Source organism: Somniosus microcephalus, chromosome 6 (genome assembly GCF_052327205.1).
Source record: "Somniosus microcephalus isolate GS21.2 chromosome 6, FLI_Smic_1.0, whole genome shotgun sequence".
Taxonomy (NCBI): Eukaryota; Metazoa; Chordata; class Chondrichthyes; order Squaliformes; family Somniosidae; genus Somniosus; species Somniosus microcephalus.
In genome coordinates this window covers 44,844,669-44,872,457 of record NC_140992.1, presented here as the reverse complement: position 1 = coordinate 44,872,457, position 27,789 = coordinate 44,844,669, and the positions used below count along the sequence as shown (strand labels likewise).

The window sequence follows — 27,789 nt, the reverse complement described above, 5'->3', positions numbered from 1 at the left end:
GGCGCCTTCACATGGGCTTAGGCTACAAGCATTTTTTTCCCCCCCACATTCCCTCTTGGCTTGCCATACATTTTTGTTTCTATTTGTAGATTGTGATATTTCACTATCCTTATGTTGTTAATTTTAGCTTCATAGTACGCTTCATCTTTAGCCTTTATTTTCAGCCTGGTCTGACAGTTCAAACATTGAACCACAACCCTAGGCTCAGTCCCTTATTTTTCTCATTAGAGTGTTCCTAGACTATGTCACACCAATTTAACTGTTAAATAGGACATCAGCATAGTTACTCCATTGTTTTTTGAGTTAACTTTTCCCTTCAATTTATCTAGGTTAAATCCTTTTATTTCTCTGTAGTTTGCTCTTCTCCAATCAGCTTTGTTTCTGACATTTTTCCCTTCGCTGTTTTAACATTAAGGCTTACTTTATGGTCACTCAACCATAATCATGAATAGAGCAGATATAATCAACAAAGAAATTAAAATTAAGGGACAGAGTCTTTGCAACAAAAAAGTTGATGGGGAAATGAAGGGAAAAAACAGAATCCAATGTGCACAGGTCTGGATCTGCGGAAAGCTCACTGCCAGGGATGGAGAGAAAGAAGCCCAAGACAAGGACACAGATGGACCACAGAAAAGGTGGTGCTCTTGATACAAGAAAAAAAGGAGAATTCATCAATATCAGATTGTGTTCATAAGCAAAAGAGCTGGTATAGGAGCCATGGGTTCCATCTATGCAGGGCATACACCAGGAGGTGCTACCATTCAAACTAGATTGGGGGCGGGGGGGCATAGGAAGGAAAGAGAGGGCACGGTAGACTGTGGATCATGCTTAAGAGCAGACAAGATAAGTGATCACGGCAGCGTGAAGAATGCAGCACGGCAAGGAATATCACGTCACCCAGAAAGCCTAATTGGAACGTTAAGTGGCAAAGATTAAAGCTGTATTTACACACAGAAATGCCACAAGTATTAGAAATAAAGTGGTTGATCTAGAGGCACAGATGGCAACAGAAATGACTAAATCAGTAATCATAAACATGTCTCACCCAGAATGATGGGAGTGAATATAATTTACAAGGAATAGGGCATTCTGGAAGGGATACCTACAAAGTGAAGAAAGACAAGCCAGGATTGAAGGGAAAGTCACATTATGAAATTTTCTAGCTAGATATATCCACCAAGTAAAAAAAAATATTTGGGGTTTGCTACTGACTGCCAATATAGAAGAATGACAATGTCCAGAGCTACCTCTCATTTCAAACGACTACATTTCTTTATTACACCGTTTCATATGAAATTTTAGCTGGACCCAAGCATTGCAAATTTAAAATGGAACTCGGTTTCTATAATCTGAATGGAACCATCAGGGCCCAAGTTTAAGCAATGCACAATTCCCTCTGGTGTTAGCAATCAAGGAAAGGAGGCCTCTTGTGTACAAGTTATTGGCTATAAACTAAATACAAGTTATTGGCTATAAACTAAATACAATCAGGTCTAAGTGATTTGGTTAGTATCTCATGTTAGAGAAATGATAATGTATACAAGTGTGCTACAGAAACGGCATGGGCTCTAGATCTATGATTGCCACTGCCATTAAGGGAGGACATCATGTCAGATAGAAGTCCCAAAAGGCATAATTTCAGGCCTGATCTAGTAAACATCGCTCCAAACACTAAGGGGTCGTCATGCACTTCCATTTGGGCGATAGAAAAAAAGTTATAATTACTTGGCTTGTATTTCTTCACTCTGCAGGTATTACTTGCTGAAAAAAGGCCAACCATAGCAAAACTTTCAATTTGACTTGGGAAGTACTGCAAGTACTTAACCAAACACCAGTACACAACTTCAGCTGGCACTACTACTTCAGGGTTATGAGAGCGGCGTTTGAGAACATAAATTGTGAGAGTGCTGCTCAAGATTAAATGGATATCCTCCAGAAACATTATGCAAGGTACGCAAGACAAGTGCATATGCAAGTGTAGCAGGAGTAAAGTAACCAAAAGTGCTCTGGAATAAATCAATAGGAAAATTAAGAGGGGTGTGAAAAAGCAAAGATTTACAAAGCTTTGAGGGAGAGAGATGGTGACCATTTTGCAAAATAGATTATACAAAAAAGTAGCCAAGAGAGAAAAAAGCAAAGTTCTAGATATACTTAAGGTTTTGAAAACTAAATAATTCACTGCATTGAACGAACTGATTCCAAGGTACTAAGAGAGTCAAGCAAGGAGATTTGTGAAGCCTAGTCATTTTCAATTAACTTAAATGAGGAGGTTCTGATAGATGAACACAGAAAAATGCAGCTCCCATATTCAAGAAGGGTGATAGCGCAATACCTCACAACTATAGACCCATTACCAAAACTCAATTATTGTAAAGCTAATGGAATGAAGCCACAGGGAAGGTTATTTGCGCAAAAACGTCCGAAGCAAGTGCTGACTGATACGTTAACCATATGTGGCTAATTGAATTTCTGAATTTAAAAAAGTAATAGACACCACAGTTAGGCATGTGATCGCCACACTCATTTTTGCAGTGTATGCATGTGTACTTGAAACTTTTTGTTCATTTGTTGGTAAAATAGTAAGTTCGAAAGCAGAGTGTGCAGATGCTTTTTGATTGTTGTGAGTACTTTACTTCCTTGGTTACTCAATAATGGAAAGAAAGAAAAAAAGGACCTTGCATTTATACAGCGCCTTTCACGACCTCAGGACACCTCAAAGCATGTCACAGCCAATGAAGTACTTTTGAAGTGTAGTCAATGTTGCAATGCAGCAGCCAATTTGCACACATCAAAGTCCCACAAGCATCAATGAGATAATGACCAGGTAATCTGTTTTTTAGTGATATTGGTTGATGGATAAATATTCAAAAAGTGCCAGGGGACCTTTCAGATCCACCCGAGAAGGCAGACTGGGCCATGGTTTTAACGTCTCATCTGAAAGATGGCACCTCCAACAGTGCAGCACTTTCTCAGTAATGCATTGGAGGGTCAGACTGGATTATATCCTCAAATGTTGAGTGGAACTTGAACTCTCAATCTTCTGACTCAGAGGCTAGAATGCTACCACTGAGCACAGGCCGATAGATATTTAAGCAAATATACATGTGAAGCACATTTACTTGTGTTGTGTGATTGCATGTTAGGCAATTTCTACTAAAATTAGTGCACGTAGATAAAATGGTGGTGTTGTCAGCGATTTCTATTGGACCAAACCATCCTAAACGACAGTTAATGCGGCATTAGAAGTAGATCCTACCTGATCAACCTCATGGTCTTTTTGAGGCAATGACATTCCAAACATGGAATGTGAGAGCGGGAAGTCATACGATATACTGTACCTAGAATTCTGAAAGGTCTTTTATAAACTGCTGGATGAGAAACTCCTTTACAAACTAAGGCGAGTGAGCATCAAAGACAAGACACAAACATGGACTAGCAACTAGTGAAAGGTGAGAAAGCAGAATGTAGTACTAAAGGGAGCAAGGAGTTTTTTTGGGGGTGAATCAGCTTACAGGAGGGGGGTGTTTCAAGTGGGATGCCTTCCTCAAGGATCCATGCTGGGACCATTTCTACATTAATAACCTCAGCGCAAGGTAGTTAAATTAGCAGACAGCACCCAACTTTATTTGGGGGGGGGGGGGGGGGGGGGGAAGAGGAAATAGAAAGACAGTGGATTCCGAGGATGCAGCCAAATTGTTCACCAGTGGCAAATTAAAGTTCAATACAAACAGACGCAGATTGAAAATAAAATGCGGACACGTGTCCTTCACAGCTAGGACTGAACTCGCCAATGAGCAAGTTCAGACTTTGGGTATTAGATTCAACACTCACCGGATTTAAACAGTCGTGATGAGTAGTTAGAAACAATATTTGGACTATATTGCAGAAGGCATGCTGAATCTAAACAGTGCCATGGTCAGGATGTACAAATTTAAGATACACTCAAAATGAATTAAAAAGGAGGCTAGAAAATGATTCTTCAGAGAGCCTGTTCCTGTGCTCTCAGCACACTATGATTTGAAGCAACACATTGCTGAATTATGCTCAATGCTTCTAAATTCACTAGCATCTATAAGCTAATTTATGAAGGAATGCTTTTTGAAGACAAAACTGCATTTTTTACTATATGTACAGCATAGAAGGACTGTCAAAATTGGTTACTGTATGCGTTTTGTGTGGCTTTATAATTATTGTAAACTCACCTCAACCTCATCCCCTTCGCTGATCTCCTTTTTGAGATCAGAAGGGGGTGGTAATCGCACATCACAGAAAGGAATCTGACGTGCTGGTTGCCAACTATTAAAGGAAAAACAGTTTTAGTCAGAAAAATAAATGTTAATATAAAATTGAAATAACAGCATCTAAAACAAGTATATTTTCCAATATCTGCAATTTTCGCCCTTTAGAACGAAAACATTGAAATGTATGAAACCACAGATATGAACACATTGAAAAGTTACATAAAGCAAGTCAGATAAAAACTGCAATAAGTGTTACACAATCAAGGTCTTAACATTTAACAGCACGATTGAAATATTTTGCAAAAGACCAGCAGAGTAGCATCAAATAAATATTTATTCCATCCAAAATATCTTAGCTGTACCTCTGGTGAAGGAACAATGGCGGGGGGGGGGGTGGTGGTGAGGGAGGAAGAGATAACAGAATGGAGACTCATTCGGAAGCAGTAATTATACATGTGGATACACGGCAATACGGCTATTAAAACAAACAAGGCTAAGAGGCCTAAAATTGCCAGTAGTTCTTTGACTTAGGTATTTAAAATTTAAGTCTATCACTTGAATAGAAAATACTTACTTGTTCTCAAAGGTAATGGCAAGTGAATCTTCAAACACATCTTTAACAAATGCCTAAAACAAAAATAAATTATTTAAAACTGGAATTTACAATGAAATAACAGTATATTACATACCATAACTTAGCAATTAAGATATATGGAAATAAACAGTCAACTGGATTGCTAAGATTTTAATAAGCTAATGATTTCTTGTATTGTGAAGTCAGTTATCATTAGAACCACATTCTTAATCCACTTTGATCAATCACAAAAGGAGATAATCAATTACAAATCTAAGCTCCATTCGACTCATATATCATTAGATCATGATAAACAATGCTGCTTGCAGCCAGATATAAATTGGACAACGACTGGACTGATACAGAACAAGTCAAGGGAAAGTTCGGTGCAGTTTTTCTAAAGTCTATGCTTCAATTTTGAGAACAGATATGTACATGGCTAAGAAGGTAATATACTTTTGAAGTGTAGTCACTGCTGTTATTATGCACATAAATAGACAGGCCCCACTTCTCCTTTTTCACTAGATTTCCAGTTCTGTATGCTGGAGGCAGGAACATCTGTTCTTGCAAAAATTCCTGCTTCCAGTATACAAAGTTGGCAATTGGGACCTGTGGCTCTGGAAGCTCACTATCAGGAGGATTGGGCCCTGCTTGATGCATTCATCAACAGACTATGGGGATGCAGGTCATCAGAGACGACAATTCATACTGTAAATTGACAAGTGTTGACAAGGGGCCTGCAAGAGTTATTTCTGGGGCTAGCTAAAGTCGTCTCAAGCTACTGCAGCTTACCTCTTCTGCATATGCACTGAATTGCACATGGACAACAGTGGTTGATTATGGGGCAACGTCAGCTAGTCCCAAGTCAGCTGTTCAGGCTTCCACATGAATAGGGCTGCAAAAGCTGAATGTTTGCACAAAAAGGGGATGATTCATAACTATATGCTTTGTGGGTTCTCTACGAATTTCGGATCCAGGTCAAGGGATATTTTGCAATTCCCCTCTGCTAACATATGTTGAAGGCACATACAGGATACTGAAATTTAATTAGTCATACTACTGTTGGCAACCAGCAAACTACCAAGCTATTTGTCTTCAAGATCTGGTAGAGCATAAATCAAGTTCATCACACTTTAAATTAATAAGTAATCATGCAAGTCAATGGTCCATTTTCTCCATGTCAACCACCTGCATTTTAACATGGACGGTCAGCATTTAGGAGCAATGTCCACATGGAAAAGTCAATGGGGATCAGGGATCGCTTTTGGGAAGACTGGGTCTGGTCAGCCTGTTGAAAACTCAAATGTCATTTTTTTCCCTAAGATTAAAATCTATCTACCATTAAGTATAATGGACTAGACTGCGCCATTTTTTAAACGTAAAAGCTCAAAATGATCTGGACTGAGCGATGCCCAGACCACCGCATATGCAAGACTGGGGAGGGAGAATAGGATCAGTATTTGAATGGAGTGTGTATAATTAATTTTCTGCCTAAACAGTCCTGATTGGAATGATCCGATGGTCAAAGAAAATTTGGTTTGCAAAATCTATTTGCCATTATGCATTTATTTTTTTAAAAACTAGTAGAAATGTTTTTCAGATAATCTACCATTACTGGGAGAAATAAGTTTAAAATATAAAAGAAAACTAATCAATTCCCAAAAAGACAAGTCGTTTTAAACAATACTGAATAATTGGCCGTATGTTCCGATCGGAGGCTTCCCGTGTGCGGAAGCCTCCGATCTGGAAAAAATCTACATCCTTACTCGAGGGCTCCCGGGACACACACACTTCCGCTCCTGGGCCTCTCGAACTCCAAATGTGCAGGGCCCACATATCCCAGAAGCGCATGCGGTTCGCAAGCGTCCCTGGGATCACATGGGCCATGGGGAGCCAATCAAAGAAGGGAATCTCCCTTCATACACTTGACAGGAAGACCTGTCAAATATATGAATGGAGATCACCCCCAAAAACATAGTAAAACTTTAAATAAATTTTTAAAAACATCACATTTTTAAAATGACTTGAAATTACAATTAAATTAAATGTTTTAAAAAATGAATTGTTTTTTCAAAATTAAAGTTTTTTTTACAGGGTTAAAAGTAAACATACCTTTGTTAAAGTTTTTTTTTAAATGATACATCAGTGAAAATTTTATTTATTTATTTAAAACTTTTTTTCAACTCTTATCCTGGTAAAAGCAGGCCTTACGCCTGCTTTTACCAGGCGTAAGAATTGTAAGGGTTTTCTGCGGGCAGAGGGTCTCCAAAAAGCCAAACTATCTGCCCGCAGAGACCCTTCTCCAGGGTAGCCGGAGGACCTGTCAAGAGGATGCTTGACAGATCAGAAAAGCCGGTTTTCAGCGCATGCGCTGTGCATGCCTGAAACCGATGTCCCTACGGGTGGGTACACAGCGCGTACACACCCGTAGGAATCAGAATATCTGGGCCATTGTTATTTCCTTTTTAGAAGAAAAAATATACCATGCTCAAGTTCATTGTATATCCAAAAATACTGGGAAATGTACCCAAGTATTCTGGGTGGCATACACCCTGAACTTCCTAGAAAATAAATCTGGTGCCTTTAACATCTGTATTCCCATTCAAGCTTTCATGCACTTCGGTGCTGTTTCCCTCCAACTTAAGTGAAGGCATAAAAAATACTGCAGATGTTGGAAATCAGAAACAAAAACAGAAAATGCCAGAAACTCAGCAAGTCAAGCAGCATCTGTAAAGAAAGGAAAATGTTGACATTTCAGGCATAGCCCTTCATCAGAATTGGTTCTTTCTATACAGATGCTTCCTGACTTGGAGTGTTTTTGAAGTGAAAGCATGTTGGGTATACCTACAACATAGGCTGGAAGCCTGTAAAAGACTTAATTTTGCAAATTACTTTTTCTCATGTCATAGGCTAATATTCAAGGCTGTTTGAGGTTTTTTTAAACATTGTCAGCACTTTGGAAGCAGTTCAGCTTGTGTTATGTTCTTTGCCTAGATTGGCATGTAATCAATTTAAAATTGTTGTTTGGAGAATATGTTGCCCTTTAACTCCCCCTCCTTTCCTCCCTGGACCATAAACCAGCTGTACACGCTCTAATTTTCCCTTCCTGGGTGTCTGTCTTCTGATTGGCAAAGCAGCACAACCAAAGTCAAGAGCTCAGTAAAGTGGCAGAATGGAGTCTGTATCTGATCATTGCACAAGTGTGACGGGTGTGGTATGTTGAAGACTTACATACTAGGCTAGTTTGCTTTCAACTTCAAAAATTTTAAAAAACTTCCCATAATCTTTAAAAATTAAGATGTTTCAAATTGTATACTCACAGAACATACCATAAGTTGGGCCTGTTAACAAATAGTGATAAAATATTACAGCTTCTATGTCTTGTGGCATGATTCGTTTGAGGATTCAAACATATATTACCATAAAATACAAAGCTTAAATGACAACGTTTGACATGGAATAATATATTTAGTGCATTCTATTATTATTTCTCATTCCTCATATTGCCTAATTTGCAAAAGTGAAATAAGAACTTAGTTTAAAAAGCATTGCCAAGAATTGTAGTTAAAAATGCTTGAATACGTAATCTTACAACAAATGAAACTATATTTACTGTCAACAAACTTCTCATTTATTTTATTCTACCCTATATATCCTTAAAATGGTTCTAGCCGATGTTAGGCAGTATGATTTGTCAAAGCACAACATCAACTGTGCCAAAACAGGACCCATGACATTAAGCACTCTCCTCCTTTCAGGCACCAAGTTCATCCTTTCCATTCAGATGGACCGAATCAAGTTTTGAGCAGATCAGTCACAATCTGTCATCCTTGCACAGAGCCAATTATAATCTCCTACGTACCATTCATGTCTGAAGTCTAGATGGTCTCTACTTCGCTCCATGGCAGAAGTGGGCAGTTAAAATGAGCATTTCTCCTCTTAATTTTTGAAGATGCCAATGAACATTATCCAGATTACAATCAGAAACTTTAACTGACATATTTAATGCTCTATCACTGGACTCATTTCATGTATTAGTACCAGTAGGAAACAAAAATTGCTAGGTGACAGGGTCTCCGATGCACAAAGTCCCTTCCACCAGGTATGTGCATTGATATGCTTGATGATTCCCATATCCCATCCCCATCCCAAAGACCTTACTTGGTAGAGAACTTTGCCAGACTTCCCAGACCTTTGCCCACGTCTAGATTGAGGTGGCGAGAGAGGGTAGAAATCACACTAAGCGCTGTTGATCTGTTCTCCAGAAAGTATTGGTCTCCCAACATGCTTTGGGTCCAGCATGTATGCTGCAGCATGAATCGGCTTGACACAAAATTCTTGCGTCTGTATGAATTGAACAATTGCCTTCTCCTCTGCTTTGAGCAGCAGGGATGTGATGTGGGTAGGGCAATGCTGATTTGTTCTTTTAAATCAGCCAAAAGCCTGAGAACATCTGACAAGACAGCGTCATCTCCTTCAGTCTGAGCAATTGCAGATGCTACTGGTGAGAGTAATTTAAAGCTGCTAACCACTCTCTCCCAAAACACATCATCCAGCAGTATTTTCTTGGTGGTTTCCATATCCCCAGACTGGGATATTGCCATTTCTTGCAGCGACTCCTTACCCTCCAGAAGGCTGTTGTACATTATGGCAACACCACCCCATCTAGTGTTGTTGGGCAGCTTCAGTGTGGTGTTCTTGTTCTTTGTCATTTGCTTGGAGTTGTAGGTTGCTGCAACTACCTGTTTTCCCCTGACATACTTGACAACTTGCTTGGCTCTCTTGTACAGTGCTTCCATGGTTCTCAAACCCATGATGTCCTTGAGGAGCAGGTTAAGCCCATGAGCTGCGCACCCAATAGACGTAATATGAGGGTAGGCCCCCTCCACTTGAGCCCAAGCAGCCATCATATTCGCAGCATTGTCAGTAACTACTGCAAAGACCTTTTGTGATCCAAGATCGTTGATGACCACTTTCAGCTCATCAGCAATCTATGTGCCTGTTGTCCTTCGTGTCTGTGCTCTTGAAGAACACTGGGAAAGGAGTGGAGACGATGTAGTTTATGATGCCCTCCCCTCGTACATTTGACCACCCATCTGAGATAACTGCAACACAGTTTGCCATCGCTATCATTTCTTTGAGCTTTCCTTGGACTCTGTTATACTCAGCCTCCAGCAAATAAGTAAACAAAGCATGTCTGGTGGGAGGATAGTATGCAGGGTGAATAACAGTGAAAAATCTCTTCCAGTACACATTGGCTGTGAGCATGAGGGGTGAGCCTGTCGCATATACAGCTCGAGCAAAGCACTCATCTGCATTCTTCTGGCTATGGTTATCCATTGTATCAAAGAACCTTCCAAATGGGCCAGGAGTTGCTGATAAGGAGCCTGATGCTGAATGTGAACCATCATCTTGAATGGAAGCAGAGGAACTCTGGGCTGACTGCTGACAGCTTTGAGTGAAGTTGTTGCATTTGGATAAATGATGCTGCATCTTTGTGGCATTCTTTACATATGGCTTTGTACAGTGTTTGCACATATACACAGTCTTTCCATCTTTAATGTCTGGGGTAAAATGCTTCCACACATCCGACGGTAAACGTGACATTGTTCTATGCAGAGAAATAAAGGGCATTTGTCTCTGTGTCGAACTGCGGTCGATCAGCACGATTGCAACAGGGTGAGTAAATTTTTCCTGATGCTCCATGTGATGGAAGCATAACCTGTGCACGCACAACGCTACATCACCAATAGAGGGAGCTAATCGCTCATCCACCCATCCAACCAATCAGGACACACTTGTTCAGTCACACACAAAACATTATTAAAATAAGCCAAGTAAGAAGATAAACATATATTGATTAAGAAATTCCTTAATAATTAAGATTCCATCTGTTAGTAACTTTAAGAGAGGGCCTGTGAAAAAAAAATGAAAAATACAAAGAACAATTATGCTAGCATGCGCTTTTTTGGGCAAAATTCCCAAGCTAAACTTCCAGCAGAAAATTTCCGGAAATTTCCTGGAAACTTTCCACCCCTTCGCAACCCTAACAGTGCATAGCCAGTCCAACTGACTTGCACCATTTAACCCAGCACTTTTTCTTTTTGCAGTGATAAGCTCAACTTCCCCATGCCCCACCATGGCCTTATTTCCCAACTAGCCAATTTTATAAACAGAGGTCAAAAACAGCGACAGCCCACAAAGGTGAAGCCTGGGGGCTTTCAAATATATCTGTACCAGACATTTATACATACTCTTCTAAGGTGCAAGGATATGTGACCCTGCTTGGGGCTAAAATCTTGGGTCGTCCTTTGCAGATTATACATTCCCTCAGGATTTCCTTGCAGCAAAGCAATTTCACCAAGCACACTGGAACCTGCAACACCATCACCACTCATTCTTATCCCTATTGCTTTGCTTGGTTCTTCCAGTGCTGCAATATTTAAATGTCAGCTTTCCCTCTTGATTCAATCTTATGTTTCCACTGCCGATTTAAAATCGGAGACAAGTTGACGAGATTCATAATCAGCAACGAGAACTACGACTGAAGTCAGGAGGGAGCGCTGCCATTTAAATATCATAATGCTGATACAAAAGATAAGTACTTTGGTGAAGAAATGCTTTGAAATATTAATCCTCATCTTGTACAAGAAGCAGGACTTTTTTTTGAAGACAGAGTGGTACTTTGGGGAGTCATCTTATATGCAAAATTGTTTATATTCAAATCATTTTTCAAACTGCTAGCTCAACACAGGTCTAATAGACCACTGCAATATTGTTCAACAGACATAAAAACTTAAAATAAGCTTTGTAGTTTTTCAGATCCATATTGTCCTTCAGGCTTTAAGACACTGACCAAAATAATGTCCCAAGATTAATAAACCAAAGAAATTTAAATATTTTTACGATCAAAGTTCAGGTTCTGCCAAGTCCCAACATGCAGGCAATTGTTCTGCAAACTCAAAATAGCACCTCAAGTCTAAAGATCAGATCCAAATTTACATGAATACATCATCATTTAAAAAAATACTAAAGGAGTACTTTCATTATAAAATACTTCCTCAGATGCAGACAAGGACGGCTACAATTATATTTCCTGTTGAGATTTATATTTGCCAGTAGTTTGCAAGAAACCCACCTAGGTACAGGAAACTTTGTGCGATCCGGCACCGACGGGACCGAGCTGCTGTCGTTCCCTCCAAACTGCCGTACACTCCAGAGCTAATGTTGAAACATACGGAGATCAACAAACCCTGTTGCTTAGCAACAGCCTCTAAACAGTCGGCAAGCATCTCTAGCTGAAGCTGTTGCTTAGCTACAGACCTTGCACAGCTTGACTGTTCAAAAAAAGCAAAAAGAAACGAAAAGAATAAAAAACGGTTCCTGATTTTTGCCGGTGGCTCCAGCTTGCCGGACAGTTCGCCTCCGGATAACTCAAAGTTTCCTGTAGCTAGAAAAGTTAGAAAGCAGATTTTGAATGGCTGTTGGGTGTTAGAATTCCAAAATATGCTTACAGCGGCTCACAACAGATCCACCACTTCACGTCTTTAGCTGGCCACTGAGACAAAAATAATTAAGTCGAAACGTGGAATGAATTTTCAGGTGGTTAAGGTGATCAACTTCAATGTTGGGAGCAGAATACTTTTACACTTGTGGTATTAATGCAAGCACTGAGTACGACAGTCCTGCCACATCCAGTCATGAATGGTGGCAGACAATTAAACAACTAATGGGAGGAGGCGGCTCCACGAACATCCCCAGCCTCAATGATGGCGGAGCTTAGCACGAGTACAAGAGACAAGACTGAAGCGTTTGCAACCATCTTCAGCCAGAAGTGCCGAGTGGATGATCCATTTCGGCCTCCTCCAGAGGACCTCACCATCACAGAAGCCAGTCTTCAGCCAATTCGATTCACCCCACGCGAGATCAAGCTGAGTGCACTGGATACAGCAAAGTCTATGGGTCCTGGCAACATCCCAGCTGTCGCGCTGAAGATTTGTGTTCCAGAACTAGCCGTGCCTCCAGCCAAGCTGTTGCAGTACAGCTGCAACACTGGCTTCTACCCAACAATGTGGAAAACTGCCCAGGTATGTCCTGTCCACAAAAAGCAGGACAAATCCAATCCAGCCAATTACCGCCCCATCAGTCTGCTCTCAATCATCAGCAAGGTGTCGTCAACAGTGCAATCAAGTGAACTTACTCACCAATGCTCAGTTTGGGTACCGCCAGGACCACTCGCTCCAGCCCTCATTACAGCCTTGATCCAAACATGGACAAAGAGATGAGGTGACAGCGACTGCCCTTCACATCAAGGCAGCGTTTGACCAAGAGTGGCATCAAGGAGCCTTAGTAAAATTGAAGTCAATGGGAATCAGGGGGTAAACTCTCCACTGGCTGGAGTCATACCTAGCACAAAGGAAGATGGTTGTGGGAGATGAATCATCTCAGCCCCAGGAGTTCCTCAGGGCAGTGTCCTAGGCCCAATCATCTTCAGCTGCTTCATCAATGACCTTCCCTCCATTATAAGGTCAGAAGTGGGAATGTACACTGATGATTGCACAGTGTTCAGTTCCATTCACAACTCCTCAGATAATGAAGCAGTCCATGCCCGCATGCAGCAAGATCTGGACGACATTCAGGCTTGGGCTGAAAAGTGGCAATTTGGAACTTGGGAATAGGAGTAAGCCATTTAGCCCCTGTTCTGCCATTCAATGAGATCACAGCTGATCTGCGACCTAACTCCATATGCCCGCCTTTGCCCCATATTCCTTAATGCCTTTGGTTAATAAAAATCTATCAATCTCAGATTTAAATTAACAATTGATCTAGCATCAATTGCCATTTGCGGAAGAGTGTTCCAAACTCCCACCACCCTTGCGTGTGTAAAAGTGTTTCCTAATTTCACTCCTGAAGGGTCTGGCTCCAATTTTTTGACCATGCCCCCTAGTTCTAGACTCCCCAACCAGCGGATATACTTTTTCTCTATCTACCCGAGATAGTCATTGCCTGGCACTTTTGTGGCGCGAATGTTAATTTGCAAGTACATTCGTGCCAGGCAATGGCTATCTCCAACAAGAGAGTCTAACCACCGCTCCTTGTAGTACAACAATACCATCAACATCCTGGAGGTCACCATTGACCAGAAACTTAACTGGATCAGCCACAATAATACTGTGGCAACAAGAGCAGGTCAGAGGCTGGGTATTCTGCGGACAGTGATTCACCTTCTGACTCCCTTGAGCCTTTCTACAAGGCACAAGTATGGAGTATGGCGGAATACTCTCCACTTGCCTGGATGAGTGCAATCCCAACAACACTCAAGGAACGCAACACAATCCAGGACAAAGCACCACATCCACCACCTTAAACATTCACTCCCTCCACCACTGTTGCACCGCGGCTACAGTGTGTACCATCTGCAAGATGCAATGCAGCAGCTCACCAAGGCTTCTTTGACAGCACCTCCCAAACCACTACCACCTAGAAGGACAAGGGCAGCAGGTGCAGGAGAACATCACCACCTCCAAGTCATACACCATTCTAACTTGGAAATATATCGCCATTCCTTCATCAGCGCTGGGTCAAAATCCTGGAACTCTCTTCTTAACAGCACTATGAGAGTACCTTCACCACATGAACTGCAGTGGTTCAAGGCGGCGGCTTACCACCACCTTCTCAAAGGCAATTAGGGATGGGCAATAAATGCTGGCCTTGCCAGCAAAGCCAACATCCCAAGAATGAATTTTTAAAAAGTGTCAGCAGTGGCTCAGTTGGTAGCATTCTCGCCTATGAATCAGAACGTTGTGGGTTCACGTTCCACTGCAGAGACTGGAGCACTGTCAGAGGTGCCGTCTTTTGGATGGGATGTTAAACAGAAGCCCTGTCTGCCCCCTCAGGTGGACATACAAGATCCCATGGCACTATTTCGAAGAGTTATCCCCGGTGTTCTGGTCAATAACCCTCAGCCAACACCACTAAAAAACAGATTATCTGGTCAGTATCACATTGCTATTTGTGGGAGCTTGCTGTGCGCAAATTGGCTGCCATGTTTCCTAAATTACAACAGTGACAAAATTTCAAAAAAGTACTGCATTGGCTGTAAAGCTCATTGGGACGTCCTGATGGTTTACTTTTTAAAAGGCGCTATATAAATGCAAGTCTTTCAAGTCCTGTGTTGGTTACAGCACAACACATAGGGACTAAAATTAACCTCACTTCCTCAACCAACATATATTCTTCTATTTTCTACACTAATTCATCCAATTTAAGTTTTAACTGTGTGCCTAATTGGGTTCCTGCTCCTGCTCCCTCCCCATTGACCTGGGATAGGGAAAGGGAACACAACTAGGGTCCCTGCTCCCTACTCACTCATCCAATCAACATGGACTGGATTTCAACCAAGATTGCTACCTGGCGCCAGGAGCGACACTGAATAATATCCCCCACTCCACACCCGCCTTCTCCAACACACACAAACCGCACTGGGGCAAGGGGCGAGAGGGTGGGAGAACACAACTCGTCACTGTTGAAAGCAATGATATGTTAAATTACTTTCATTTTCCCCTTCAGTTTTACTGGACTCTTCATTATTCCCAATCCAAGTCATCTGCTTACCACTTAAGTATTCCATGATGGCTTGCCTTCCCATCGTCCCCAACTATAGAGAAATGCCTGTCCTCTGTTTAACAACTCACACTAGTACTACCAAGGTTGGAAGCTCATTATATGGGAATCCTGGGAACTCACGACTCCCAGAATTATTGGTACATGCGTGTAGTGATTCTGATACTAGACCACCTACCCAGAGGTCAAAAGTCTTGATTCTGTAGCAGAAGATACCAGTTCAACACAACTGAAATTCCTTCTCAGACAAGGAATGTTCATTAGCTTCTCTTTAAATCGCAAAATTAACAAAACATATTTTTATTACTATATTAAACAGAAAAACCACATTGCATGCCTTAAATGACAGATACAACTTTAAAAACACATAACCTTGCACAACACTAACCCAAGCCTGCCTTCAGCTAAGGACTACAAACTTAATTGTAATCAAATTCCAAACAAAAATAGCGGTTTTCTTTCTCCCCCATTAATTCTCAGGATGTAGCTGTTGCTGGCAAGACAAGTGTTTGTCAATCCCCATTTCCCCCAAGAGAAGGTGGTAATGGGCCATCTTCTTGAAATGTTGCAGTCCATGTGGTGAAGCTGCTCCCACTTAGAAAGTTCCAAGATTATGATCAAGTACGAATGAAGGAACAGGATTATATACGTTCAAGTCAGGATGGTGAGACTTGGAGACAACGGTGCCCCTGCTGCCCTTGCCCTAAGTAGGTGGAGGGCATGGGTTTAAGAGTTGCTGCAGTGTATCCTACAGATGTTTAGGCTAGATGATGAAGTGCTGATAAAGCGGATTGCTTTGTCGTGGATGGTTTTGAGCCTCTCCACCGCAGGAATCGGTGCTAGGACCCCAGTTATTCACAATATATATTTAAAAATATCCAGACGAGGGAACTAGATGTAATATCTCCAAGTTTGCAGACGACATTGATATACCTATCAATTCAGTTCATGAAAAGCGACGAGTTAAGTTAGTAACTATAGGTTTTTATTGGCTAAATAACAGAGCCCACCCTCGTGGGTGATCGGATCCAACAAGGAGGAATACCAGCCAGTCGACCACCTTTATACCTGGGCAAGCAGGCGGAGCCATGGGCGGGGTCAGCTGTGGTCAGCCCAGGTATAACAGCGTGGCAAGAGGTAACCTTGTGTAGTGATACAACAGTGTAAACAGTGATAACCATAGTGTAACGATAGTGAACGATAAAAGTGGTTTACCACAGACACAAAGCTGGGTGGGCGTGTGTGCTGTGAGGAGGATGCAGAGAAACTCCAGTATAATTTGGACAAGTTGGGTGATTGTACTGCATCTGCCATATGTGGATAAATGCGAGGTTATCCACTTTGGTGGCAAAAACAGGAAGGCAGATTATCTGAACGGCAATAAATTGGGAAAGGGGGAAGTGCAACAAGACCTGGGTGTCCTTGTGCACCAGTCGCTGAAGGCAAGCATGCAGGTGCAACAGGCGGTTAAGGCGGCAAATAGTATGTTGACCTCCATAGCGAGAAGATTAGAGTACAGGAGCAAGGATGTCTTGCTACAGTTGTACAGGGCCTTGGTGAGACCACACCGAGTATTGTGTGCAGTTTTGGTCGCCTTATCTGAGGAAGGATATTCTTGCCATGGAAGGAGTGCAGCGAAGATTGACCAGACTGATACCTGGGATGGCAGGAATGACATATGAAGAGAGATTGGGTCGATTGGGCTTGTATTCGCTAGAGGTTAGAAGAATGAGAGGGGATCTCATTGAAACTTATAAAATTCTAACAGGACTAGACAGACTAGATGCAGGAGCGATGTTCCCGATGGCGGGGGAGTCTAGAATCAGGGGCCACAGTCGAAGGCTAAGCCATTTAGGACTGAGATCAGGAGGAATTTCTTCATCCAGAGAGTGGTGAACCTGTGGAATTCACTACCACAGAAGGCCACTGAGGCCAATTCTTAAGAAATATATCTAACTCCTTGAATATATTTAAAGGCTAAAGGGATCAAGGGATATGGGGAGAAGGCAGGGACAGGGTACTGAATTTGGATGATCAGCCATGATCTCATTAAACGGCACTTGAGGAAGAGAGTGTGTTTGAAGATCAGGACCTCAAACCCGGCACTAAGCTGCAGCCCTGCTGTATGCCTCAGACATGGACCATGTACAGCAGGCTCCTCAAAGCACTGGAGAGGTACCACCAACGCTGCCTCCGCAAGATCCTGCAAATCCATTGGCAGGTTAGGCGCACCAACGTCAGTGTTCTTGCTCAAGCCAACATCCCCAGCATCGAAGCTTTGACCACACTCGATCAGCTCCAATGGACGGGTCACATTGTCCGCATGCCCGATACAAGACTCCCAAAACAAGCACTCTACTCAGAGCTCCGGCACGGCTAGAGAGCCCCAGGTGGGCAGAGAAAATGCTGCAAGGACACCCTCAAAGCCTCCTTGAAAAAGTGTAACATCCCCACCGACACCTTGGAATCCCTGGCCCAAGACCACACAAACTGGAGGAGAAGCATCAGGGAAGGCGCTGAACACAGTCTCTTCACTGGGAGCAAGCGGAAGCCAAGCGCAGGCAGCACAAGGAGCGCACGTCAACCCAAGCACCCCACCCACCCGCCCCTTCAACCACCGTCTGCCCCACCTGTGACAAAGACTGTAGGTCCCGCATTGGACTCATTAGTCACCTGCAAACTCATTTTTAATGTGGAAGCAAGTCATCCTTGCTTACGAGGGACTGCCTAAGAAGAAATAATGGCGGAACAAGCTCGAGGGGCCGAATGGCCTACTCCTGCTCCTATCGTCTAAGTTTTGAGTATTGCACCCATTCAGGCAAATGGAGATTATTCCATCACATTCCCAGCTTGTGTTTTGTAGATGGTGGGGAGGCTTTAGGGAGTCAGGACGTGAGCCACTCGCCGTAGAACACCCAACCACTGACCTGCTCCTCTAGCCATGGCACTTATGAGGCTGATCCAGATCCAGTTGAGTTTTTTTGTCAATTGTGACTCCCCAGCATATGGCTGCTTGGCAATAGCAATACTACTGAATGTCAAGGAGAGATGGTTAGGCTCTTGTTGGAGATGGTAACTGCCAAACGTTACTTGTCACAGCCCAAGCCTGGATGTTGTCCAGCTGTTTCTGCATGCGGACATGGACTGCTTCATTGTGAGAAACTGCGAATGCAGCTGAACACTGCAATCTTAGCAAACAGCCCCACTTCTGACCTTATGATGGAGGGAAGGTCACTGATGAAGCAGCTGGATTTAGTTTGCGCTAGGACACTTGCCGAGGAACTCCTGCAGCATTGCCCTGGGGCTGAGATGATGAACCATAACCGTTTTTCTTTATGTCAAGAATGACTACAGCCACTGGAGAGTTTTCCCTCCGATCCCCATTGACATCAGCATTACTGGGGTTCCTTGGTGCCTCACTCTTGTCAAATGCTGCCTTGATGTCAAGGGCCGTCACTCTCCTCTGGAATTCAGCTTGTGCCCATGTTTTGGACCAAGGCTGTTTTGAGGTTTGGAGCAGAGTGGTCCTGACGAAACCCAGACTGAGCATTGGTGAGCAGGTACGTTATTGGTCAGTATGTGCTGCTTGATAGCACTGTTGATTCCTTCCATCATTTTGCTGATGATTGGGAATAGGTTGATAGGGCAGTAATTGACCGAGTTCAATTTGTCCTGCCTTTTGTAGACAGGAGATACTTGGGCAATTTTCCACATTATTGGGTTGTGTTCTTTGTTCCAGTGAAGCTGCGCAGCGGTCTGGCGGTCCCACGCAGGCCGGCTCATCGGCTTTTAAATTGAGAAACCACACATGCGCGAAAATTTAAATGGGCCGCGCAGCCTGTAAAAGGGGCCAAAACAAAATTAGAGGGAACATTGGTTGTGTTGTAGCTGTACTCCCGACAGTTTTGCTCGGGGCATGGCTACTTCTGAAGCACAGGTCTTCAGCACTACAGCTGGGACCCATAGCCTTTGTTGTGTCCAGTGCACTCAGCGGTTTCTTGATGACATGCAGTGAATCGAATTGGCTGAAAACTGGCATCTGTGATGGAGACCTCAAACGGAGGCAGAGAAGGATAATCCACTCTTCACTTCTGGCTGAAGATGGCTACAAACACTTCAGCCATGTCTTTTGCACACACAAGCTAGGCTCCATCATTGTTGAGAATGGGGAGGTTCATGGAGCCACTTCCTTTTTCTCCCGTTAGTTGATTAATTGTCAACGACCATTCACGACTGGATGTGGCAGGGCTTTGACCTGATCCGTTGGTTGTGCGATCACTTAGCTCTGTCTACAGCACGCAGCTTTCGCTATGTAGCCTGGTGTTGTTGCTTCTCCGGGTTGGCATCTCATTTTCAGGTACACCTGGCACTGCTCCGGTATGCTCTTCTGCACTTCTCATTGAACCAGGGTTGGTCAACTAGCTTGATGGTGAAGCGATATGCCATGCCATAGGCTGCAGATTGTAGTGATATACAATTCCGCTGCTGTTGATGGCCCTCAGTCTCAAGAATGCCCAGTTTTGAGCTGCTGCATCTGTTCTTAAACTATTACTTAGCACAGTGGTAGTGCCACATGACACAATGGAGCGTGTCCTCACTGAAGGCGGGACTTGGTCTCACTCCTACCACAATGCTGTCGTGGGCAGACGGGGAATCACTATTGGCCAGGATTGGGTGGGGGGGGTGGGGGGAGAATTCCCCTGCTCTTCTCCAAAATACTGCCATGGGATCTTTAACATCCACCTGAGAGGACAGACGGACCTCCATTTAACAACGGATGCTAGTCAAGTAACATAATAAGAACATAAGAAATAGGAGGAGTAGGCCATACGGCCCCTCGGGCCTGCTCCGCCATTCAATAGGATCATGGCTGATCTGAATCTAGACTCACATCCACTTCCCTGCCCTCTCCCCGTAATCCCTAATTCCCTTATCTGCTACGAAAATGTCTATCTCCATTTTAAATTTATCAAATGTTGCAGCTTCCACAGCTCTCTGGGGTAGCAAATTCCATAGATTTACTACCCTCTGAGTGAAGAAGTTTCTCCTCATCTCAGTTTTGAAAGGGCAGCCCCTTATTCTAAGATTATGCCCCCTAGTTTTAGTCTCACCCATCAGTGGAAACATCCTCACCGCATCCACTGTACATCCTCTTAATATCAGGGTGGCCCTACACTAGAAACTCGACATTGTTCAACATGATCTAGCTAATTATTTCTAATAAATTAATATTTAAAAATGTTTGAGTCAGGCCAATATTTTAAAAGCTACACATCTCAAATTAAACTGCTTACTGTAGTCAGTCAAAGCTAAAGTTGCTGATACAGTTTTAATATTCTCAGAATCTGTCCAAGATTTAGTCACTTTCAATGCATTCGTGTACATCAGTCAAAACCGACAACAGTTCATTAAAAGCAAAGCATCAGTGTGGCAGCATATAACGAAGTAAACATATTATTTAGGTTATAATTTGGAAACTTTTTTTGACACAGAAAACTTAGAAAATAAAAACCCTGCTGCAATTTGAAAACAAAGGTCAACAACACATGCCAAGTTTGAAAAAAAGCTTCTTTAAGTCTAACATTTAATAAAGACAACGAAAATCGACATGCTCAAGACATACTGAAACCACGATCTACAAATCATTAATTTTTTTCAACACCCTATTGCACAAGATAAACTAAATGGTCAGCTAGGCTGATACTCCATTGGAATATTGAAAGAATGGTAATTGCTGGAGATGCCATTTTTTTGGAAAAGACACAAGCCGAGGCCTTAGCTTCCTGTCCCAGGGGGCATTAGGGCATCCATGGCACTATTCAAGGAAGAATGGGGAGCTTTCCTGATGTCCTGGTCAATATTCCTCTCAACCAACATTGCCAAAAACAAATTAGCTGGTCATTCATCTTATTACTGCTTGTGGACCACTGCTGTGCACAGACTTCCACATTTACTGACACAACAGTGACTGCATTTCAAAACAAATAATGTGATGGGCTTTGGGGCATTTGAGGGACATGAGAAGATATAGAACGTCAAGTAGTTCTTTTCTTTCTAAAGCAGTGGCGATCTTAAGAGCTTTTCAACAATTTTTGGACTTCACAGTTATAACAGGAAAGGGGGGCTGGGATTGGAGACTCTCCAACTTTGAGAGCAGATGATCAGAGCAGTATTTCTAGTTCTAGGGAGGCACAGTCACAAACCAATACCATAATGGTTACCCAATACAAAAAACTGTGATACACACTGACTAGCTGCTATCAGGCCTAGTGAAAACATCCAAAATCTGAAGTTTAGATATAATCCAGAATATGCTGCAATTAAAAAGTCAAGGAAAGGGCAAGTATCCTACATAGATAAATTGAAAACTTTCTCCAACCCTTTTCATTCACAAAGCCGATATGATCATGAGATCTTCACCTGTGCAATTGCTAGCATTAGATGTTTAAAACCTGAAGCACGTTTTTATTGAAAGCTGCTTTCAAGAGCAAACAAATATTCCACCCGTGGAGATTATTCACAATTACATCATTTTATAGGATATTTAAAACAGCATAATTTTATGTCATTCAGTTCCACCCCTCCCCCAGTCTCATACTCCATCTGTTTCCACTACGTTCAAATTCAATAGATCTAAAGATTCATTGTGTTAAGTCAGTTGACGTTTGAAACATAAAGCCACGTCAAAAGGATTCGAAATCTAATAAGCTTGAGAAAAAACATTTTTTACGCATTTTCACCACTAAAGGAAAGAAACTCCTTTACTATTTCTTTATGTATCTATATTATCTGATCATTTACACATCAGACAACCCCTCTTCAAAAGTAAAGCACCACACCTAGAACTCCCGTTATTTTAACTTTCCTATGCACTTTTATGGCAAAAACAACATGCCTCAGTCAAGCGGCTTCAACATACGTCCTCGTGTTAAAAATAACCTGAAACTAGACTCCAAGAGCTTTTCTAAACTTGATAAAACATGACTGACAAGTAACAGCCGGCGAGGTATGTACTCGAATGACGTACTTAAAATAGTTGTTGGATGAGAAGAAAAGTATTTTTTTAAATCATCATTTTTATACACAAAAGGGGAAAAAAAACGAACAAAATAGGATGAGATACGCCAAAAATAGTTACTTTATTTTTTGTGACATCCATTAAACAGTTTTATTAAAAAAAACAAAATCTGTCCGTATTGTTCGCTGTTTACCTATCATAAATAAGACGATATCAAAAGTAGAAAACTTCACGAAATATATTTAGATGCCAATAAAATGTGAAAGCAAGGCCTAGTAAACTCTCTAGATAGCAAGGCCTGCAGCTTCGATAGCAGATTACACGAGTTACCAGGGAGGTGAGCGCCAACTAACTCACGCCACTCCCTGTTGAAGGCTCGGGAATTAATGGTCCTTTTGACCGATTTTACCACGGTCACAGCGCCCCTTTTCCCCCCCACCCCCAAAAAAAGAAAGTGAGGTTCCCGGGGTGAGGCGTTTACCTTGTAAAATGCTCCGTTGGAGCCGCGCACTTCTACCGTCAGGTCCTCCATATTGGAAGCGCAGAGGAGGCTGGGATGTGTTTCTAGAATTTGTACAGAGCCGCTGCGACGCCTCATTCAGAGCAGGGAGTGAGACCCAAGAGTCAGGCACCAAGGCAAAAGGGGTGTCAACATGCGCTCTCTCCTCTACAAACCAACTCACTCTAAATTAAGACACTCAACCTGCTCCCGACAGGACTGTCCAACAGACACAGCTCTCATTATCCAACTATATTAGAAGTATAGTTAACAACTGATGAGTTGTAAAACAGACTGCAAACCTATTTAAGCACATGCTGTTGTGTTCTTTCAGTCCGATGCATCAACATTGGTCACATATTTAAACCAAAATGAGTTAGTCTTACTCCCAAAAAAGAGAAAGCTAGGCATCTGTAGAACTAGCAACATCAAAAGAAAAAAAGTTAGAAGTACCTTTTAAAAAGTTGAAATGACTTTGTACTCAAGGATGCCAAGTTGGGGAGTGGAGCAGTTGCCAGTTTTGACATCCTGTTTCAGCATCAAGAATTCCCAACTAAGATACAGCATAGCCTGCCTTCACTCTGCCTCAACTTTGGAAAATCACCATCCAACACAACTTTTCTGCCACCCACAGCACTCATCCCTATAAATGCAAGGCAACCGTCTACGTTTGATGTGGACAGTTAGCGTTTTTGACCGAGTATCCACGTTTGCAAGTGAGAATCAGCACAGACTGAATTACCCCTGATCCTCTATGTCAATGAGTTACTGCAGCTCACTGCTAATTCACATGCACGGCCTATTATGTGTTCTCTGCAATTGGCAGGATAAATTGGAGCGGTCGTTAGCTAGAGGGAGAGCAAGATGGTGCTCTACAGCACCAGGCCTTTGCGAATTGGGAGCTACCGCAGGACTTTGCTTCCTTTAGAAGTTAGTTAGCTCAACTGCCTGCTACTCCTAAAGAAAGCAAATCAATCACTGATATTTGGTGATTTTTGTTTTGTAAAGCAGAACTGATTTAACCGAGGGAGTAAGAATTTGTACTGCATGAAAGAAAAGGGGGTAACAGTTGTACAAATTATGGGAGGGGAGGGAAAATAATCCTGTAGTCTAGGGAGAGAGAGGGGGCATCTACAAAAGAGGGGGTACTGAACCTGCACATTGTGTTGTATACATTTAACATGACCGATTCTTTTTTCTTTTTGACTCATTAACATGAAGAGTGTAATAAAGGAGCATTTATATGCACCATGTTCCCTGTGGATAGATGCCATCTCTTAAACACATTACTGAAAATAAAACAGTAAATTATCAATGAATTATTAATATTTTTAAACATTAGATTTGTCAATAATTTGTCTATTTTAATCAAGTGATTTTCCTTGAGAAAAGTGAACTTGTTCAGTGTAGAAGAACTGTCAATATTAATGATGTTGTCTGTGCACTTGGCTATTCAGAGAGAGAGAGGTTAAAGGTATGAGTCGGATAATAAAAATGTGACGACAAAATATGTTGACAGTTTTAGATAAGTTTTCTATATAAATGTGAATCAGCACAACCCAAAGAACAATTTTTAAATTAAACACTTGTTGTAGTTTCCATTTGTAACAAAATAAGATAGAGTGGAATGGTCAATCATCTCTGCCAAACACTGCATAAAATTATCAAGCTCTTAGCTCCTGAAAAAACTGGAAAATGCACCAAATATAGTGTCAAAAATCAATGTATTCAGGGAGGGGTGGGGGGGAAGCATATTTCAGACATCCCTAAAAAAAAAAATCCACACACATTCCCCATCAGAAATTTCCAAGTATGATACTGCTGCAAACCATGCTTTCACCTACTTCAGGGTTTTCCCCTCCACTGCACAAGAGATGAATATTGTATTTACATCGGGAGTTTGGACTTGCATGGACTTTCAAAAGGTGTTCAATAAAGTAGCACATAAACAGGCATAGAGTACAATAGGAAGGAATTTATGCTAAACCTTTATAAATCACTGGTTAGGCCCCAGCTGGAGTATTGTGTCCAATTCTGGGCACCACATTTTAGGAAGGATGTCACGCTTCAGATTTACGAGAATGGTACCAGGGATGCAGGACTTCAGTTACATGGAGACTAGAAAAGCTAGGATTGTTCTCCTTAGAACAGAGAAGGGAGATTTAACAGAGATATTCAGAATCATGAAGAGTTTTGATAGAGTAAACAAGGAGAAACTGTTTCCAGTGTCAGAAGGGTCAGTAACCAGAGGACACAGATTTATGGCAATTGGCAAAAGAACCAGAGGTGAGATGAGGAGAAATATTTTTACACAGTGAGTTGTGATGATCTGGAATGCACTGCCTGAAAGGGTGGTGGAAGTAGATTCAACTTTCAAAAGGGATTTGGATAAATACTTGAAGATAAAAGGTTTGTTGGGCTAGGGGGAGAGGGCAGGAGAATAGGACTAATTAGGTAGCTCTTTCTAAGAGCCTGCACAAGCACAATGGGCTGAATGGCCTCTTTCTGTGCTGTATCATTCTAAGATTCTATAGTTATAACATGTTTGAGTTCCATGTACTTTCATTGTAACTACTTGTTTTCACATAATCACAGGCCTATATTCAGGGTTCTTTGAGTTTTTGAAGCTGTTGGTCAGCCTTTGTAAATTTCCTGGGTTGATGTATGCCTATGGCTTCTGAGTGAGATTGTCAGTTTTGCTCCAAATTAGGGGCAATTTTGCTTTGCAAGTTCACTGCCACAGAATTGGGGTTTAGACTGCCCAAGCTCATTCTATCTTTTTAGTCTGGCTGAATTCAAACCCATATACCAGAGTTGAAAGGTCAATGTACAGCCTATAAAGGCATCCAGTTCCCTCCAGGAATGACAGCAATGAAGCCCATTTAAACAACCATATATTTTTTGTGTGTGTCCAGCCTTGGCTCAGTGGCACCACTTTACTTTTGGAGTCAGAAGATTATGGACTTAAACCCCACTCCAGGGGCTTGAGCACATAATCTGGGCCGACGCTCCGGTTCAGCTCAGGGAGTGCGGCATTGTCGGAGGTGCTGTCTTTCAGATGACAAGATAAACTGAGCTGAGTCTGTCTTCTCAAGTGGATGTAAAATGAGAGCAGGGGAGTTCTTCTGGTGTCCTGGCCAAGAATTTTCCCTCAAGCAAGATCATTAAAACAGATTATCTGATCATTTATCTCATTGCTGTTTGTGAAACCTGGCTTTGCGTAAAATAGCTACCTCATTTCCCTACATTACAACACTTCAAAAGTAATTCATTGGCTCTGAAGTAATTTGGGATATCCTGAGGTCATAATAGGCGATATATAAAATGCAAGTTCTTCTTAAGAGTGCACTGAATCAAAATATGTTAATTATGTTTAAACCAAAAAGAGTGCTTGCTTTCCTCATAAGCATCATTGGCACCAATGTTAGAGAGTGCACTGAAATGTAAAGAACACTTGCAGTCAAAGTACACACATTTTTTCCAATGTCTCAGAGGGTGATAATGCTCCAATATAGCAGACCAGTGAAGAGTGCATATTAAGAATAATCCAAAATTCAAAAATCATAAGTATGTGTAACAGAAATTGTTCCAATCACCAAAGCTAGCATTTATTTAAGAATTTTTAAAATCAATTTGTGTATGTGAATTATGGTAAGAATCTAAGGACACCATGTAACTGAAGTAAAATCATATATGTCAGTGGTCCAGTGTTTTATGCCATATAGCAGTAGAGTACATGTTCATGCTTGTAGTTTTCAAAATGTGAAGACAACATTGCTGAATTTGTAAAGCATGTTCGATAAACGATTAACTGACCCACTAACAAAATCCTCATAGCATAGTACATTCACAAGTGGTAAATGTGAAATTTTCAAATGGTAATGAAAATGTAGTAATCGATGAAAATTTCAGTCAGAATCGTTTTTTTTTAATTCATTCATGGGATGTGGGCGTCGCTGACAAGGCCAGCATTTATTGCCCATCCCTAATTGCTCTCGAGAAGGTCGTGGTGAGCCGCCCACTTGAACTACTGAAGTCCGTGTGGTGAAGGTACTCCCATGGTGCTGTTGGGGAGGGGGGTTCCAGGATTTTGACCCAGTGATGAAGGAACGGCGATATATTTCCAAGTCAGGATTGTGTGCGACTTGGAGGGGAACTTGGAGGTGTCGGTGTTCCCATGCACCTGCTGCCCTTGTCCTTCTAGGTGGTTGAGGTTGCGGGTTTGGGAGGTGCTGCCGAAGAAGCCTTGATGAGTTGCTGCAGTGCATCTTGTAGATGTTAGACACTGCAGCCACGGTGCACCGGTGGTGGAGGGAGTGAATGTTTAAGGTGGTGGATGGGGTGCCAATCAAGTGGGCTGCTTTGTCCTGGATGGTGTTGAGCTTCTTCAGTGTTGTTGGAGCTGCACTCATCCAGGCAAGTGGAGAGTATTCCATCACACGCCTGACTTGTGCCTTGTAGATGGTGGAAAGGCTTTGGGGAATCAGGAGGTGAATCACTCACCACAGAATACCCAGCCTCTGACCTGCTCTTGTAGCCACAGTATTTATGTGGCTGGTCCAGTTAAGTTTCTGGTCAATGGTGACCCCCACGATGGTGATGGTGGGGGATCTGGCAATCGTAATCCAATTGAATGTCAAGGGGCGGTGGCTAGACTCTCTCTTGTTGGAGATGGCACATGTGTGGCGCGAATGTTACTTGCCACTTATCAGCCCAAGCCTGAATGTTGTCCAGGTGTTGCTGCAGGCGGGCACAGACTGCTTCATTATCTGAGGAGTTGCGTATTTACATCACTTACCAAGAATTTTCAGGTTCTTTTCTTCTTAGTTCCATT

The 27,789-nt window shown here is 42.2% G+C and overlaps 1 protein-coding gene across 3 annotated transcripts in view; it reads right to left on the bottom strand.

Annotated features, from left to right (window-relative positions):
• Nucleotides 1–23,069, bottom strand: part of fxr1 (FMR1 autosomal homolog 1) — a 74,463-nt gene extending 51,394 nt beyond the window's left edge. For all 3 annotated transcript variants that reach the window (XM_085990128.1, XM_085990129.1, XM_085990130.1), the window contains exons 1-3: nucleotides 22,938–23,069; nucleotides 4,816–4,868; nucleotides 4,203–4,296 (exon numbers count right to left, since the gene is read on the bottom strand). In XM_085990128.1, coding sequence (XP_085846254.1) covers nucleotides 4,203–4,296; nucleotides 4,816–4,868; nucleotides 22,938–23,054 — 264 coding nt within the window. In that variant the 5' untranslated portion in view covers nucleotides 23,055–23,069. The remainder of the gene's footprint in view (nucleotides 1–4,202; nucleotides 4,297–4,815; nucleotides 4,869–22,937) is intronic.
• Nucleotides 23,070–27,789: the final 4,720 nt, after the last annotated feature.